At 43.1% G+C, this 17,433-nt stretch overlaps 1 protein-coding gene across 1 annotated transcript in view; it reads right to left on the minus strand.

The window, feature by feature from the left end:
* DHX29 (DExH-box helicase 29) overlaps positions 1–17,433 on the minus strand; it is a 33,275-nt gene that overhangs the window by 8,086 nt on the left and 7,756 nt on the right. The window contains exons 7-21 of the mRNA XM_081131614.1: positions 15,932–16,058; positions 15,178–15,336; positions 13,289–13,454; positions 12,909–13,032; positions 11,079–11,687; positions 9,669–9,812; positions 7,483–7,659; positions 6,777–6,917; positions 5,421–5,565; positions 5,173–5,290; positions 4,510–4,594; positions 3,420–3,508; positions 2,272–2,400; positions 2,095–2,170; positions 1,179–1,403 (exon numbers count right to left, since the gene is read on the minus strand). Coding sequence (XP_080987740.1) covers positions 1,179–1,403; positions 2,095–2,170; positions 2,272–2,400; positions 3,420–3,508; positions 4,510–4,594; positions 5,173–5,290; positions 5,421–5,565; positions 6,777–6,917; positions 7,483–7,659; positions 9,669–9,812; positions 11,079–11,687; positions 12,909–13,032; positions 13,289–13,454; positions 15,178–15,336; positions 15,932–16,058 — 2,514 coding nt within the window. The remainder of the gene's footprint in view (positions 1–1,178; positions 1,404–2,094; positions 2,171–2,271; positions 2,401–3,419; positions 3,509–4,509; positions 4,595–5,172; positions 5,291–5,420; positions 5,566–6,776; positions 6,918–7,482; positions 7,660–9,668; positions 9,813–11,078; positions 11,688–12,908; positions 13,033–13,288; positions 13,455–15,177; positions 15,337–15,931; positions 16,059–17,433) is intronic.

The following is a 17,433-nucleotide window of genomic DNA, read 5'->3' on the forward strand; positions in this document are numbered from 1 at the left end:
CCCACCTGTACTTTTAAGATAACTTGGACCATGTAACGGTCATTTGCTGCTGCTGCCTTCAGATCCACTATGGTGGCAGAGGCTACTTTTCCTACTCAGCACGATTCTGGGAGTCTCTGTGTCTAATACTAGAGAAAAGAGACTGGAGAAAGTCACACTCTCTGTTGTTTATATAGCAGCCCTGATGTGTTGTTCAGAAGAGGCCACAGCTGGATGAAGCTGGAATGGCATGGCAGATCAGGAGCCCAGAGACTCCAACACAAGCACAGAATTGGTTAGTTCTGAGACAATTTGAGAAAAGAGAACTGCTCGCATTAGGGTATCAAATTGTATTTTGATCTATAAAGTAAGAGCACCTGTGGCAGAATTAAAGCACAGAGAGATAACCCGGAAAAGGGGAAGGAAGACAGTTTCTGACTCTACTTATGAAAGTCTACGGGGTTCAGAGCTTCCCAAGAATTACCCACTACAGCGATTTTCAACCGGTGAGCTGCAAGAACGTTCAAAACATGCAACACCCGACTACTCAGTCAGGGGCACTGACCTCTTCCCCTTAGATTGTTAAATAAAAAAATGACAACAGCCACCTGGTGTGAATGAATAAAAATTATACCTGTTTTTGTTGTCAGATCAGCAAAAATACTACATATTCAATTAAATAAATACTTCAAAGTGGAATGGTTTCATAGCAAAAGTCAGACAAGCCAAACCACATATAAAACAGTGCCTATATAGCATGTGTAAGTAAACGTGTGAATGTATTTTCTTGTATATAAAGTTAAATATTCAAAAATTATCATCAAGCATTCAGACCTCCTGCATTTTAATGTTAGCACAGACATTCTATTTAGTTAAAAAATTAAAGTTAAGAATTACTTCCAGCCTGGCTGGGCGTAGCTCAGTGGTTGAGCGTCGACCTAGGATCCAGGCGATAGGGGTTCAATTCCTGGTCAGGGCACATGCCCGGTTGCGGGCTCGATCCCCAATTGGGGACATGCAGGAGGCAGCTGATCAATGACTCTCTTACCATTGATGTTTCTCTCTCTCTCTCTCTTTCTCCTTTCCTTTCTCTGAAATCAATAAAGATATATTTAAAAAAAAAAAAATTGTTTCTAAACTTCATAACTTCTAAGCCAGAACGATATTTGAAGTGAACAGCAGCAGCGTCATCATCTTACCACTGGGTCCAGGCAGCCAAATATGGCTCCAAAGATGAGCATCTTGCCTATCTTGACATTCACGGGCAAAGCTGCAAGGTGCTGGCCCAAGGGGGTTAGCTTAGGCTCGGTTAGTTCACAAGCCCCAATTTTTCGGAGTAGATTCATTGCATTGCTGATTACTTGAAGCTGAGGAGGGTCTAAGGCTTTGGAGAGGAAATCTTCAGGAGATCCAAGATTGCATTTCTACAGATTGAAAACGAGTAAGAGAGTCAACACTACCCAAGAGGTCAGAAGGAACTAAATCTAAGTAACACTGTGAGCACAGAGGATAACTGAGTAAGGAAATCCTCTCCTTTAATAACTGGCAGTGTGTGTGTGCATGCGAGTGTGCCTGTGTTAAGGGGGTGGCCATGTGGATGAGACCTTCCAGTCCATATTTTTACTTTCTTCATTCCTGACTTTTACAGTAAAGAAATCTAAGAACTGAAGGACATTACAGATCTTTCAGACCAGGAAGCCCGTGGTTTAGGTCCAGGTTTCTCAATGTCAGCGCTACTGTTGCTTTGGGCCAGATACTTTTGTTTTAGGGGCCTGTAGAGTGTTTAGCAGCACCTCTAACCTCTACCCATGAGATGCCCACAGCACGGCCTCCCCTCTCCCCCTAGTTCTGACAACTGAAAATGTCTATAGACACAGCCAATTGTATATAAAACTGAGTAAGACTGGGGTAGGGTATAAGACTGTATTTTAACCTATAAAATACAAGGACCTGTGGCAGAATAAAGCACAGGGGGTCTACTTATAAAAAGGAGGTAGAGGAGCCACTTTTTAAGAGGAACATCTGGAGGAACACAAGGGAAGATAAGTTTAGGTCTTCATTTTTTTTCTAGAAAGGGGTGAACAATAAAGACTTGATCTGAGGTTGAGGGATTACCATAATATGAAGACATAATTCCTCCAAAGGCACACGTAAGATTTCAGGGACAGAATAGTCCATAAAGCCTTCAAATCTGAAAAATAAAACAGCAGCCATCACTCTGCACGTCACTGGCCACGCCAGGCTGCAGACCCTTCCCGCCTGTTTTCACACCCAGTGCTGGGCCACACCCACCTCTCTCGTGTGTACATCCGGAAGCAGACCCCGTCGCGCACCCGCCCGGCTCTGCCCTGGCGCTGCAGGGCACTTGCCTTACTGACAAACGTCTCGACCAAAGAGCTCATCTGACTGCTCTCATGGTACCTAAAGAAATATATGTAGATAACTGAACTTAAATCAAACCCCAAAAAAGCTGAAATAGTTGACTCTTAAAATTAAGTTGAAGATAGGCTAAGAAAAGTCCATTGTCATTGTGGACCAATATTTCCCAAGTCATGTTTCATGTTTATACAATTCAGCAAGCACCACATACTAAACATACTACCAAACTAAAAGCTCAGCACAAGAGAATATCCTTGTGCCTTTCCCAAATTAATCTGACACAGACCCTTTTTATTTTAGTAGAGTGCCTATTAATTTTACAAGAATATTTGAGAGAGTTTGAGAAATGCCCTGTGAATATTATAATTCACCACATTTGCCACAAGACAAACAGTTAAACCCCCAAAACGCTTCCTCCAAAGAGACAGTGCTAACAATCAAGGGTTCACTTTGTGCTGGACAGTCACACCCACTTCCACCTGTGCCAAGTTTCCTAACACAAGGGAGAGTGTCACGTGATCACAGACTAAGGTGGTCCTGTCCATTCACGCAACACGCACATTACAACAGTTACAAATCGTCACTTTCTCATGAAGAGTCAGTGAAGGTTACTTTTGTGCACTTGCTGGATGAGGCACTTCAACCTGAGGTTTTCACTTTCCCCATTTACACGAGGAGGCTGACGATGTAGCTGATGGTCACGTTACTTGCTCAAGATTATAGATCAAAGATCTAAATCTGTTACTCCAAAACCGTGTTCTTCTTTATAACCCCACAGATAATGCTTTTGTAAAAAAATTTACTTCACACACAAACACATTTACAAAAATGTTCTAAAATCTTCTGAGAGCTTTTCTAAAAGCAGTGGCACACTGGCTACTTTCGGGGAAACCCACAGCATGTCTGACGTTGGCTCTCAGACATTTTAGTTTCCTACAGTCTGGCTGTGGGCAGAATTAGGGCGTCTGGAATTCTCCCTCTTCGAGTCTGTGACTCCCCTACGAATGCAGGAGCTGCGCACTCTTTAGGCAGAACGTGCTGGATTTAGGAGTCAGACTTACTTATTTTCCTTGGTCCTCCCAGTGTCGATTACAAACACAACATCTGGGATAGTGATGCCCGTCTCTGCAATGTTTGTTGCTAAAACAATCTGAAAATAAACAGAAAGCCAAATATTTATGTAACAGCTGTCAGCAACATGCTATCATGTAAACTGCTTTAGAGAGTTTGAGAAGACGAATTTATAAAGTGAATTTCAATTTTATTTACAAAAATTCACAATCTACTTGCTATTACTGTCATTTTAATTTGCTCTAATTAGTTTCATCACGTCAGTTTGCTAATTACTTACACATTTGTATTCCAACAAAAATTCCACTCCCTTAATTCTAGTCAGTCATCTTAAAAATGACGTAAGTGGAAATGGGAGATTGGGTCAAAGGAACTGGATGGAACTGACGGTTTTCTAACGGGGCTCTGAGAACTCCAGGGGTGCTGCGGTTGCGCTCCTGACAAAGAGGAGAAGGCGAGGCAGGGTGACCGCCGAAGGCCGCAGCAGTGTAGCAGTCCAGGGAAGAACCCAGGCCCTGCACGACAGCCAGGCTCCTCCTGAGACTCCGTGTTCCCCACGGTTCCTCTACTGTGCCCTTGTCCCCCTTCTGAGAGGGTTCAAAATCCGAGAAACTCTTTGCCAAATATCTCTTCATTCAGAATCCCTACCAGAGGACACAATGAAAATGCTGAATTTCCCCCACAACCTAATGGTCTATGCACCACAAAGACAGTCAGGGGTGAAGAGCCTAGAAAAGAACGAAGAATTCTCCCTGGGCTCCAAGAGCTCCTGACACCCAGCATCCTTCATGAGGCCTTCTTGGGGGAAAAGCAGTGATTCTTTTCACAGGCAACATCCTTGCCGTGTTTTTCAACCACCACTCCTCCTCAAAGTCTTGCCCCTTCGGTAACACATACTATAAAAACTCAGACACTTTGATTTCATGTTGGTTCACTTCTGCGTGGATTAAGCTGCAGAGCACCCGGCGCCTGCCAGGCATTGAAAGGCACTTCATAGCAGTGACTGTCTCTGATGTACAAAGTCATAACAATGCTGTGAACTCTCCTTGGATCACACACAAGGGAGCTGACTGACTTTACCTTCCTGACTCCTGGGGGAGGAAGCGTGAACGCTGCGGCTTGATCTTGGGTGGAAAGGATAGAATGCAGAGCTATCACTTTGTATCTGAAAGTTAAAACCATAGTTCTTAGCAAGAGTTTCTCTTTAGAAGACACTGCAAAGAATAACAAAATTTATTTGCAAATAGGAAGCAACTTTAACATTTTGAATTATGAAAAATTTTAAACACACACAGAAGTTCTGATAATGGTACAATGAAACCTACAAACTCATCAAAGAGAAAAAATTTACTATGAGTGAACTATAGGAAATATAGGGTTTAAAGAATTTTTAAAATGTTCTGATGCTGATGTGAAAACTGGACACGCTGCCGACTCAGTGTATGTGTGGGGGAAGCGCAGCCTGGTGGGGTTCTGCACCTCCAGGGGGTGGGCAGGGGAGTCAGCACCCTATTCTTAACCACAGGACTCCCTCTCCTTAATCTTATTAAGAAAATACAACAAATGCAGAAACTGCACCTAAAATTTTTAGTAGATAAAGTGCTATGATAGAAATGTTAAAACAAAAACACACTTGTGCTAACCAAAAGTGGAAAGGCTTGGAAAGCTCCTACTAAGAGTTTTAATGTGTAAACACTTTTCTATTCTAGAGCCTCCGGGGACATAATAAAGGTTTGCAGTTACCGTTCAGAAGAAAACTTTCTGTCAGTTGAGAGGAGATCATACAACTGCTGAATATGAGCAAGGCCGGGTAAAAAGATCAACACTGCTCCTTCAATATTTCTGAACTGGGGACTTCTGTCTGCAGTTTTTAAAAGATACAATATTCAAAGTAAGAAGGAAGAGAAGGAACAGCGTAGAAGATATTAATAAAACACCTCCAGTTAACAGTTTTATCAAAACAAATGGAGACATTAAACATCGATGTATACCTAGATACACGAGAAGTTCCAGAATGAGGTCCAGGTTGATTTTATGGGGGTTCATATAGAGGAGAGCATGCTGGGTGCGGCTGCTGTACTTCTGGTAAAATGGATTTAAATCAGCACCTGCTCCAGTCTGAACCGGGATGTATTCCTAAAAGAAACACAATCAGAGAAAGATGGACAAAAATATTAAGTATTTTTATAAAACAAAGAAGGAAAAAGATTTGTATTTTCCTCACTGTCACCACTGTTGCTTTGTTCAAATACAGCAAGAGCACAATTTTTAACAGTGGAAAAAGTATGACATTTCATCTCTCTCCTATAACTTAATTTCATTCAGCCCCTTAAGTATAAAAGAACATTCTATCTGGCATGGACGAGCTAAAGTAAAGAACTGAAGACACACAGGACACTGCACGCACTGTTCTGAGGCCATGGAAAGCACCAGGCCAGGAGGTCATGATAATTTTAATAAGTCAACTGTACCTGCCTCATGCTTCCAGGCATCTCTTTTGAGTACCTTTCCTTTTCTGAAGTCCTTTTTTAGTTCCTAATTTCTATCTCTGAAGTTTTAGGGAAAGATTTTAGTTTTTTGCTTTCTTGGTTTATCTGCTTACTTGAGAGAAACTCTGCTCACCTCAGACTGGACAATGCAGGAATATCATGGATACAATGAAAATACTGGGTACCACTGGCTAAAACGCAGGATAGCTTAGCTTTGTGGTATTTCCAAAAACATGTCTGGAACTAACTCTCTAGGGAGAACTGCACTTGCCCGGTGCAGCTTCACGCCAGAGCTAAGGCTGGCTCCCGCCAGGACACAGGCTGCTAGGAAACCACCGGCCAGCACCTGGCTGCCTCACCTGACCACCTAAGTGTTCACATGAAGAAACCAACACAGCTTTACCCCTCGGTAACTGACCACGGGCATGAAATAGTAACAGTTACCTCTTACTTTCATGGCCCTTGATTTTTTGTTCCTAGATGGCTCAAAACAGTGCAAGAAGAAAAATAACATGCACCAAAGACTAGCCTCTGTGAAACGAAGGGCCCTTAACATTTGCTCTCAATCGCGTCTGTTCCTCCACCAAGCTGCCCTTGAGTTCACTGTGCCGGCCGGCGCCACGCCACAGCTCTCGGGCAGGTCGCATCTGGGGAGCATCAACAGAGGTCCTTCAAAACGTTCCTTTTGCCCTGGCCGGGTGGCTCAGTTGGCTGAAGCACTGTCCGGGCACCAGAAGGTTGTGGGTTCAGTTCCCGGTCGGGGCACATGTGGGAGGCAACCCTGTGACCTCTCCCCCTTCCTCTCTCTCAAATCAGTAACCACACCCCGGCAAGGACTGAGGGGCGTCTTCTCCGTACCTGGTGCTTTTTAACCCCGCCGGCTCTGCCTGTGACGCTGACGGTCACCTCCTCCTCCTCCTCCAGGAACTTCTGGCAATATTCCGAGTCGGCCTCCAGGACAAAGCCTGTCTCTTCTATTACATCTTCAAGGTGAAAAACCTGCACAGGTTAAGCACATAAACGGTGAACTCAAATTCATTTCAGTAAATACCATTTTAAAGAGAAGAAGGGGACTGCTGCCTTTTGAATGTCACCAAGTGCTCATTTAGAATATTATGAAAAAAGCTTTTTTCTGCATTACTTGGGAATGGAAAACTTCACTGACGCTGATGAGCCGGTCCTTAGACATCTCAGGACACATGACATGATGATGTATAGTTTTCATGTGAAAACTGATGAACAGGCAGAAGGAAGCTTTGAAGCCGCACCTGCCTCTGAGGGGGGAGAAGGGGTTCTTCACTGCCAAGCAGCCGCCCTCACGCTGCAGTAGCAGTGGGGATGCGGAGGTGTGTCTTGTGTGTGTCCTTCCCAGGCGTGTCTTTCAGCAGACCCTCCCTGAGCCAGGGCAGCAGCAGCCATCTGATTCCCAGGGCCCCCTGCGGTCCTCTCGACCTGCACGACCCTATGGACACTTTTGTCTCAGCCTGCGAGGCCCCATCTGCTGAGGACACTCCCTGGTGGGCAGGTAGTTGCTGTTCACATACGTATTATACAGAGAACTTACCTCAACAGGGTAACTTCTTCCTGAGATTCTGAGAATAGGGCAGTGTGTGAAGTACGTGGAGAACTTGTCACTGTCGACAGTGGCGCTCATTAGAATTAGGTGTAGGTCCGAGCGCTTCTGTAGTATCTCCTTCAGGATGACCAGTAAGAAGTCAGACTGGACACTTCTCTCATGGACCTGGTAAAAAGAAATAATAATTAACCAGATGTAAGGCCTAGTAAGAGGCTAAAATAATCAGACACACAAACTGAAAAGTTAATCAACATTTAAATATCGTCAGTACGTGTGAGGGAGAGAGAAGCTGTAAGTTTCAAGTGAGGGAGATCTTCAAATGGAAATAAAGTCACCCCCTAAAACTGAAGCCAGCAAAACCCAGCACAGAATGAACATCAGCCTCAGCAGTAGGACTCCACCTCAGCAGATGGCTCACAAGCATCTGGTAAGTTTAGGGCATTTCTCCCAAATTTCACTGAGAAGCCAGGTGACTGCCAGATGGTGATTTCAGTGGGCCTTTCCCTTACTCCACTGTATTGCTCATGAGGTTGACTGTATCACAATTCAGTAAGTCATGTCCCCGGGCAGCAAATACACCATTGCAAACAGCTTCCTGAACAGGGTCTGGCTTTTAAATTAGGTTTCACCCTGATATGTATTTTCTGAAAACTTTTCAGTTTTCTTGAATACAAATGTTCCAACTTACCTAGCAGTAAACATTTCTTATTATAAATAGATACATGAGCATTCTGACTTATGTTGCTCCTTGAGGACACTGGCACAATCTAGATCTGGGCCATGCAGAGCTATAGCTGTGCCACCCCAGCCCCTGTCCGCCACCTGGAGCCTATGTTTTTCTTCTCTTTGACATCTTAGTGATGATAGTACAATTTCTTCCCCATTAAATAAAGATTCCTAAATAAAAATTCCTATCACTTATCACTAAAATATTAGATTATTTATTATTTTTTTAAATGTATCTTTATTGATTTCAGAGAGAAAAGGAGAGGGAGAGAGAGAGAGAGAAACATCAATGATGAGAGAGTCATTGATCGGCTAGCCTGCAACTCGGGCACGTGCCCTGACCGGGAATCCAACCCTGATCGCCTGGATCCTAGGTCGACGCTCAACCGCTGCGCCACACCCGGCCAGGCTAAAATATTAGATTATTAGAAGACACTTTAATCTAAACTTGTCCAACAACAGGAAAATGGTTAAATGTGGGACATTCAAATCATATACCATAAAGCTACTAAAAAACTATGTTTTTGTAGAATTATATACATACACATACTAAATACACACACATATAAATATGCAAATTAAATGTCAACACTGACTTTTTTTCTGGGTTATGAGATTATAATTTCTATTTTCATTTTTCTAAACTTCTAATATTTTTTAACCCAAAGGAGAAAAACAACCCAATTATCTATATGTAATCTATTAACTAAAAGTCCATGAATGACTGAACTTTCACTGCTGCCTCTGAATTTAGAAAATTAACACACAGTCATAACAACTTTACCTCAGGGGAAATTTTAAAATGTTTTTTGAATAATAGAAATGCTATATATCTTATTTCTTCTTGAGAAAGTTATGTACAAAGCAAATCAGTTTTCATATATAGACTAGTTTGCCATTTAAGATAATTCCGATGTGAAACCCCTGGCATAATCCAACTAAGTGTGAATTCAAATTAGATTCAAGTACAGACACATCTAGAGACAGGCATGTCCAGGAAGATCCCTTGTTCTAGGAGTCAGAGAAAACCCTTCAACAACTGAAAGGAGTGGAGAGGCAATGCGCTGTAAGAGCAGACCCAGCCAGAGTCCTGAACTTGAACCCCAGCTGCAGAACCCACTGGCTGTGTGACCTTGCACAGCTACTGTATTTAACTTCTCTACCTCAATTCCTGGATGGTAAAGCAGAGAGAATGCCTGCACTGGATGGCTGGAGGGGTAAGTGAACTTACATACACAAATCCTTAGAGAGCACCTAGCACTGTTGCAACTGTTAGCTTTACTACATAAATCAACTTGACACATTTGTTAGAGAAAATTAAGTAATTATATGTAAAGTGTCTGGCATTATAAGCACAAAGAAAATGTTGGCTAGTATTAATTATAAGTAGCATCTTTTTAATACAAAAATGTTTAGTGTCTGTGAACATGACTAAAGAGTCTACTCACCTCATCTACAATCACGTGAGACACGTTAGTTAGGAGACCGTCTTCCTGAAGTTTCCTTAGCAAAACCCCTGTTGTGCAATAGAGTAACCTGGTGGCTTCACTAGCCCGAGACTCCATCCGGATCTGATATCCACACAGAGAATTCTGAAGGGAGCACACAAGGCGAGGTTAGACTTTCCTACGTGACCTGCCTGGGAGACAGTGAGGCACAGGCTGACCCTGCTACTAGGAGCGCTTGAAGCAAATCAACTTAGTGCAAATGACTGTCAAAATAATTTTCCCACGGTCTTCAGCCACAGACAACTATAACATTTGTTTTGTTAATTTTAAACAAGACAAGTCTTTGTTCTTTTCAAAGAGTTGAGACAAAAAGCTTCTGTTCGAGTACCATAACATGATCATAAAAATGTCAATAGATGTTTAATTTCTTATTAAATTATCTTGGAGCAAAATATTGAGGTACTCAGAAACAGAAGTCTCGAGCAGACCCTCCAACTGGTCTGCTCTCCTGTCAAGATCTCACACAAGCTGCCCCCAGGAAGAGCAGCACACGACGCCAGTGCTGACCGATGGGGCCCCCGAGTCACGTCTATTCCACCACATTCCCACTTCCTCAGCATCCCTGCTTATTTGTGTGCATGTCTTGTCATTCCCTCACTGTAAGTTCCTCAGAAGACAAATTGTCTTTTCTCCTCTTACATTCCATGAGAGAAACCCAAACAATTTGCTAAGTCAAAGTATTTTTATGAAGAGTTACCCATCTTAAAGATAGAGGCAAAGATGTTAACTACCATCTCTAGGTAGAACCCAAAGCCTAATCAAGCTCAGTTATATGAGCTTAGGATTCACAATTGGTCCTAACCAGTGTTATTAGTTCCTGCGTTCAGCAGTCGCTTAGCCAGGGTCTGGCCGGTTTTGTGTATACCAACTGGCAAAATGCCCAACAGTACTGAGGTACTTCTATTTTGTTTTAAACACAGGGCTTAAAAATGGCCTAGGATTTTCTTCTACATTGTTTTCCTTTCTGCTCATTGGAAATAATGAAAACCACTCAAGAATACATTCCACAGAAAAAATTTGCAAAAACTTCAGATATTTGATATTAGAGTTAAATTTGTATTTGTCTATAACCTTTGAATCTTCAATTCATTAAGTAACATACTTGAATATTCAGTTGTTAAACTGAATACATTTTCCCTTGATTTGAGAATTTTAACGATAGAATCACTGATAGCCCTTTCCACATGAAGGAGTGGCACTGTATCACACCCATCACACAGAACGAGTGCCCAAGATGAGCTAGTGACCAACCAGTAACAGTCACACTCGTCATCTGGTGCAGGTCCAGCTGGATCCCAAGAGCAAAGGCGAGTGACGTCACCCTCCACTGGGGTGCGGCGAACAGCTTACCCTTCCTCCAGGTCCATTTTCACAGCCCAATTCGTCACATACTCTTGTGGCTAAACTCACTGCTGAGATCCTCCGGGGTTGGGTACAGACAATGTTGCATTTACTTGTCCCCGGCTCATTTAGAAGCAAATCCTCCAAGAGAAAATGTGGAACCTGAGTACTCTTACCGCTCCCAGTTTCACCTGCTACAACCACGACCCGGTGACGTTTGAGAGTTTCAACAATTGAATTCCTGTGTTTGAACACAGGTAACTGTTGTCTTTCCTTTAGAAGCCTCTGGTACTTAGGTGTGCTTTGCAGCTTTCTAAAGAGGTTTCTAACAGGTTCCAAATCTTCTGCCTTTTCTGATTCCACGGACAGTGCAGAAAAATCCTCATCGGAAACTAAATTTTCCCAGGACTCCTCAGGATCCTCAGAGTTCTCTCTCTTATTTTCACAGTCCTGCTGTTGCTGCTGAAGCTGCTGCTTTACTTTATTCAGAAGTTTGGCAATAAAAAGATCACGTGGCTTATTGGTTTCCATCTTATTTAATTCTTCCTTTTTCTTTTCTGCATCACTCCACTCCAGCCACACAGCTCGGTAGGTTGGGGGAAGTAACTGATGAACTGCCTATAAAAGAAGCAAGCAGCAGCGTTATTTTCACTAACAATGGAAACCAGAATCCTACAGGTTAGAACTAGGACAGCTATCTTACTCCTGAAATATAATTTCTCTCTTACACTAGCCAGTTACTACTCTAATGTAAGATGCACATGCATATGCACATGCATAATGAAATAGCCTGTCACATTCAAGCTTCTAACTTACTAGTGGTGTGACCTGGGCAATGACTTACCCTCTCCGTGTCCCATTCCTCCATTTGTAAGACAGGGTTGATAACTACCTCCCTCCCTCTTGGCATGCTCTGAAGTAAACTTAGGTTAGTACATGTAAAGTGCTTATTCCTGGAGCAGAGTAAGCTACTAAACAGCTGTTTCTCATTTATCCCTGCAGTGCTGCTATGAGGATATGCAGGTGACCCACACTCATTTCTAAGGCTAAGTCTCTAAGACACTGGCAGTTGTGTACCATCACAGGTCCAAGTACTTTAAATGAACCAACCACCCCGGGTGGAATCCACGTCACCTGATTTGGTGCTAGAAGAGAGCTCACAACCATCTCTACAACACCGATAGTCGCTCATTTCTATCACTTAAGCTTAGCTTGTGACACCTTATTTTGCAAAATAAGGGAAATAAAGACATTAAGAATTTTTACTGATAGAAAATGGAAAGAACTACTGTTTGGAGTTCCACTTATTCAGTGCCTGACATTTTAAGTGGTTCTCATTTTCCATGAAAAAAATATATATACACTTACAGGAAAAAGGAAATGCAGAGAGTCCTCCCAGGGAGCACTGTGCTCTCTTAGAAGTGCTACCTTCAATACTGCTTTACTTCAATCTTTCCTCAAACTGGTAGCCAATAGATAATATAACTTAAAATTGAAACTGGAACCAACATCTACAATATTTTAAGGCTGACAGAGAATATAACACTAAAGAAAAGTTTAAAATCCTCCTTAATTCACCCCCCTACCACAATGATTTTTAGTCCTTAAATTAGCATGTCCTGATCATCTGAACCAGTCAAATGTCTCAGTCTCTGGTCTAAGGAGGGAAAGACCAAGCTATGAATAGGGGTGAGAGGAAGTCAAAATTATAAATAAGGAGGGGATTAGTCAGAAGAAGCAGTCAGCAGAGGGCAGGCACAGAGGGCCATTATTCAGCACACACCACCGCCCCACGCACAGTTCTACATAGACAAAATACAGCACGGCCACTGCTCTCACCTGCCCTTTCACCAGACGATAGAGAGCTAACGTGGCCCCCAGGTGCTGAGCCTGCATGCCATCCTCCGTCAAGATTGTAGGGCACACCACCAGCACGTCATCTTCAGACCTGATCACCCTTACCCTGCAAAGACGCCAAAAGAAATTTTAAATAAAATGATAAAGTAAAATAGTCAGGATTCCATTAATAGTGACTTGGGTTGACAGTAATTATTTCAATTATATATTTCCAAGGAAGACGTGTACTTGATGATTTACAAGCACTGTGAACCTGACATGTGGAATTAGAGCTTCCTAAATGTCAACTTAACTTCTACGAACCAACAGATTTTAACCTTCAATTTTTCTAAAACGTCACTCAGTTAACCAAAATCACATACCTACATTTCCAGTATCTACCTACTGGAACTTTCTCAAAGGAAGGGTTTGGACTCTTGGGAAGATTCTTCCTGACCCAATCGATGAGAAACTGTTTGGGAGATTTTCCCGTCCAGCTTCGAGCAGTGTAGTCAAAATTTCTTACATCGTGAGTTTCTTTTTTTTTCTCTGAAATGATAGACGAAGATTGGTATTAAACGGTCCTGCAGTAACACAGGATGGGCAACGTAGGTTCCTGGCGCTTCCTATGGAAACCCACACAGGTCCTGATTTTTACAACAGCTTCATTAACTCTGTTTCATGTGCTCACAACTGTAAAATTACTTTTGCTCCACCCTGTATACAATCTTTTGAGTGACCAAAGTCCTCTCACTTTTGGGAACAAGCTTTTAGAAGTAAACAGGTGAAGAAAGGACAGATAGACAGGTTGCACAGAAATCCTTGTGATGGAGAGAAGAAATGAAAATCTGAATCTTTAAAAAACTGCCTTGATTAAGTTGTATTCTTGTAGATGCCTCATATTACCCATGTGATAAATTATTTAGGATCCTCTGAACTTGTGTTTAGTACGCTCCCACACAGGAAGGTTCATCTTTTGAAAAGGTATGTCAGATATCGTTTCTCTGCTTAACAGCTGCCACCAACACCTTCAGTGGCTTCATGTTACATATAAAATAAAGTCCAAGTTGTTCACCACTCTCCAGAGCCTCCATGGTCTGCCCGCAGCAGCTCACTGCTGTCTGTAGACTCCTCAAATGCTCTAAGCCCACCTGGTCCCACACAGTAGCCACACGTGGCTAAGTTTAAATTAATTAAAACTAAAAGTTCAGTTTCTCAGTTGTGTCAGTCACATTTCAAATGCTCTGTCCTTGTGTTTGGCCAGTAGCTCCCACAAGGACAGTGCAGACACAGAACATTCCAATCAGTGTTCTGTTGAACAGGGCTGTGCTAGGCTCTCCTCCATCTGAGATTTCCTAACTCGTCAGCAGTGAACACCCAAGCATCTGTCAGACTCAGGGCAAGTCAGCAGCAAGGGCTCCTCAATCCAAACTAGGCCCCTTGTTACCTCTATTATTAGAAGCCAGCTTTCTTTCTTTGATAGCACACACCACAATCTATAATTATTTGTTGGTATATATTTAAAGCTTACCTTCCTCTCATAGGCTGTACACCTGAGGAGGGCGGAGACTAAGCTATTTTGTTAATGACTATTCAGATAGCACCTGACACTGTGAACAGTAAGGACTCAATAAATACTGTGGAAAGAGTACACACTTAAAAGAACTAAGAATCCAGTGGGATGTGACTGACTGTATTACAGGCTGCTAAATACCATACCAGCTGTATCAGCAATTTCCTCCGCACAAAGCAGCACACAGTGCCCACGTCTGGGCGCGGCTGGAATCGGGAAGGCTGGGAGAAGCTGCTGTCCGAGCTGAGCGTGAAGTGAGGGAAAGGCAGGGAAGTAGGAGCTGCCAGGCTGGGCACGGCCAGGGAGCCCGGCAACAGCGTGTGCCCTGAGACGGGCGGGGCTGCAGTATGAAGCGAGAGCACGACGCAGAAGGAGCCTGCGGCCAGTGGCAAAGGTCTTCAATGACGTGACAAAGGGACTGCACCTGTCACTGACTACAGGTTTTCAACGGGATCCCACTCAGATCTGTGGGACGGAAAGGTAATTCCAGGAGTGTGGAGGGCAAACGGGGGGGATGAGGCTGAATTACAACATGCTGCACAAGTAAGTTATAGCAATTATTGCTTTCCCAAGACAGCCTGTGGAAGCAAACCTCACTGTCATCTTGCACAGTTTGCTAGAATGCAAAGTAACGTAATTTCTTAATTATGTATTTCTTGACATTTTACATTACAAATAAACACTTTCCCTTCACTTTACCTTTCTCTTCTTCAGTAGCAGCTGTAGATTTTTCAAATAAGTTCAAGTTCAAAGCACTTTCCCCTTCTGTAGCTACAGGAGGCTTTTTCCTTTCATTCTGTTGATGTGAAGTCTTTATGGCTGGATTGAATACTGGATGGTCTTCTAAAGTTTCCATTTCTACCAAGAAAAAACATGATGCTTAGTTTTATGTATTTGTTTCTTATGCCTTTCTACTTAGCAAAGATGATTTTAAAAAACATCTTTTTCCCTGTAGCCAAATGTTCAACATCTCCTACTAGGACTTTGCGATAAAAGTCAGAGGTACTTTATTTTCACATGGCATACTAACATTTTTAAAATAAACTGTTTATTAGAAATAAGTACTGGTGGAACTGTATTCCTCCTCCCTGAGGTGCTATTTTATGGTACATACACCAGACATTCATAAACTGTGGCTGCAGGCCAAATCCAGCCCCATGTGGCCTGAGCTAAGAAGAATTTTCACATTTTTAACAGGATGAAACGATGAAAATATCTGATGGGGTGAAAACTATGAAATTCATGTTTCAGTGCCCACGTGGGGAGTGTTGTGAGAACACGGCTCTTTGCTCACATACTGTGTCGGCCTCTGCACCGTGGCAGCAGGGTGAGCAGCTGTGACAGAGTCTGCAAGGCCTGCAAATCTGACTCCACTTACTCCTCGGCTTGTGGCAGGAAACGTTTGCCAACCCAGCCACACACTGTTGGGAAAGAGCGGAACTTGAGTGCTCACCTCTTTGGAATTTCCTTATCTTTTCTTGAGCCTCCTTTTGCCCTTGCTTGTTTTTTTCTAGTTTACAGGTAGCTGCTTGCTCCTTTGCATCCAGAAGTTTTGCTGCAAGGTGCAGGTACCTTTCATTCTGCTCCAAGTAAGGTGAGAAGAAAACAGAAGAGCAAGATTACTTATCTCCTGTCACTGGATTATATCAAACCTGTGGCCTTTATTCTTACTCTTTGATCCAAGAAATCTACTTTCAGAGAATTTTCACAGAGCAATGATACAAATGTGCAGACTTGCAGGTATCTAGGAGTTGACTGCGGCACTGGCTGAGAAGGAAAATGAGAAATTGGGTGTGGACATCTACAGAGAGGACTAGTCGGCATTAGGGGAAACGGGCAACTCAAGAATGAGGGTGACCCACACGCAGAAACTCCCCTGATATCAACACAGTAAAGCAAACGACAGAATGAAAAGTACATGGCTCATTTCTTTAAAAATAAACTTTATACATTTTATAAACGTACATACTCACAGGACTGTACATGCAGAGATACAATAGTACTCATCTGAAAGCCGCCTTCCTGTAACCTCTATCCTACAGTAGAAGGGCGTTAAAAAACGCCTCTGGGGAACACGGATGTTAGGAAACATAAGGACTTAGCTCTGCTGAGCAGAAATCAGCCCTGGTTTAAATTCAAACTCAAATCCCTGGTGTCTTCCTCAGGTGAGGTTCATGAGGACAGCAAAGGAGAAGCATTCAGGCAGGGGGTGGGGAAGGAGAGGGCGCACACAGCGCTGCTATGAGACGCTGCTGAGAGGAATGGACAGAAAGCACTACGGAGGCACCCCCGCTGGATTCCGGGACCAGTTTGTGTGGAAGCAAACAGGGACACAGTGTGACAGAAAGGAGGGTCAGCGATGCAGTGTGACAGGCAGGAGGGTTAGAGAGCTCCTCACACGCACCCACCGCACACTCCTTCTTCCCATCCTTGCCACTCATGGCACTGACATCACCATCCCTCCACCTACAACTTTTGTCGTCTGGTTTCTTAACCTTTATATTCAGTAAATCACCATTTTCTATTGATTCTTGCTTTAAATGTTTCTCTCCCTTTCCAATTTCCAATTTGGGACCTTACTTTCTCACACCTGAGCTACCGAAATGGCCTTAGTACCCTTTCCAAACCACCATGAGCACTATTCAATATTCCAAACAACCCGAAACTCTACTAAATTTGACCTAAAATGTCAAATTTTTCTTGTCACCACCCTAAACCTCTAGTGGCCCATCACAATCAATAGGAAAAGTTGTCACATTCATTTCCTGGGCATCAAAACCTTCTAGTCTCAGCTGAACTCATCTGTTTACCCCTATCTGCCAGTATGCAACCACACACTTCCTCCTCAATATGCTCATCTGCTTCTTAATACCAAGGGCCCCTTGCACAATTCCACTCTGCACCCTGGCCACACTGCTTCACCCATCTGGGCTGCCTTCCCGTCCTTCGTTGCCT

This window comes from Miniopterus schreibersii (assembly GCF_964146895.1).
Source record: "Miniopterus schreibersii genome assembly, chromosome: 3".
In the NCBI taxonomy this organism is placed as follows: Eukaryota; Metazoa; Chordata; class Mammalia; order Chiroptera; family Miniopteridae; genus Miniopterus; species Miniopterus schreibersii.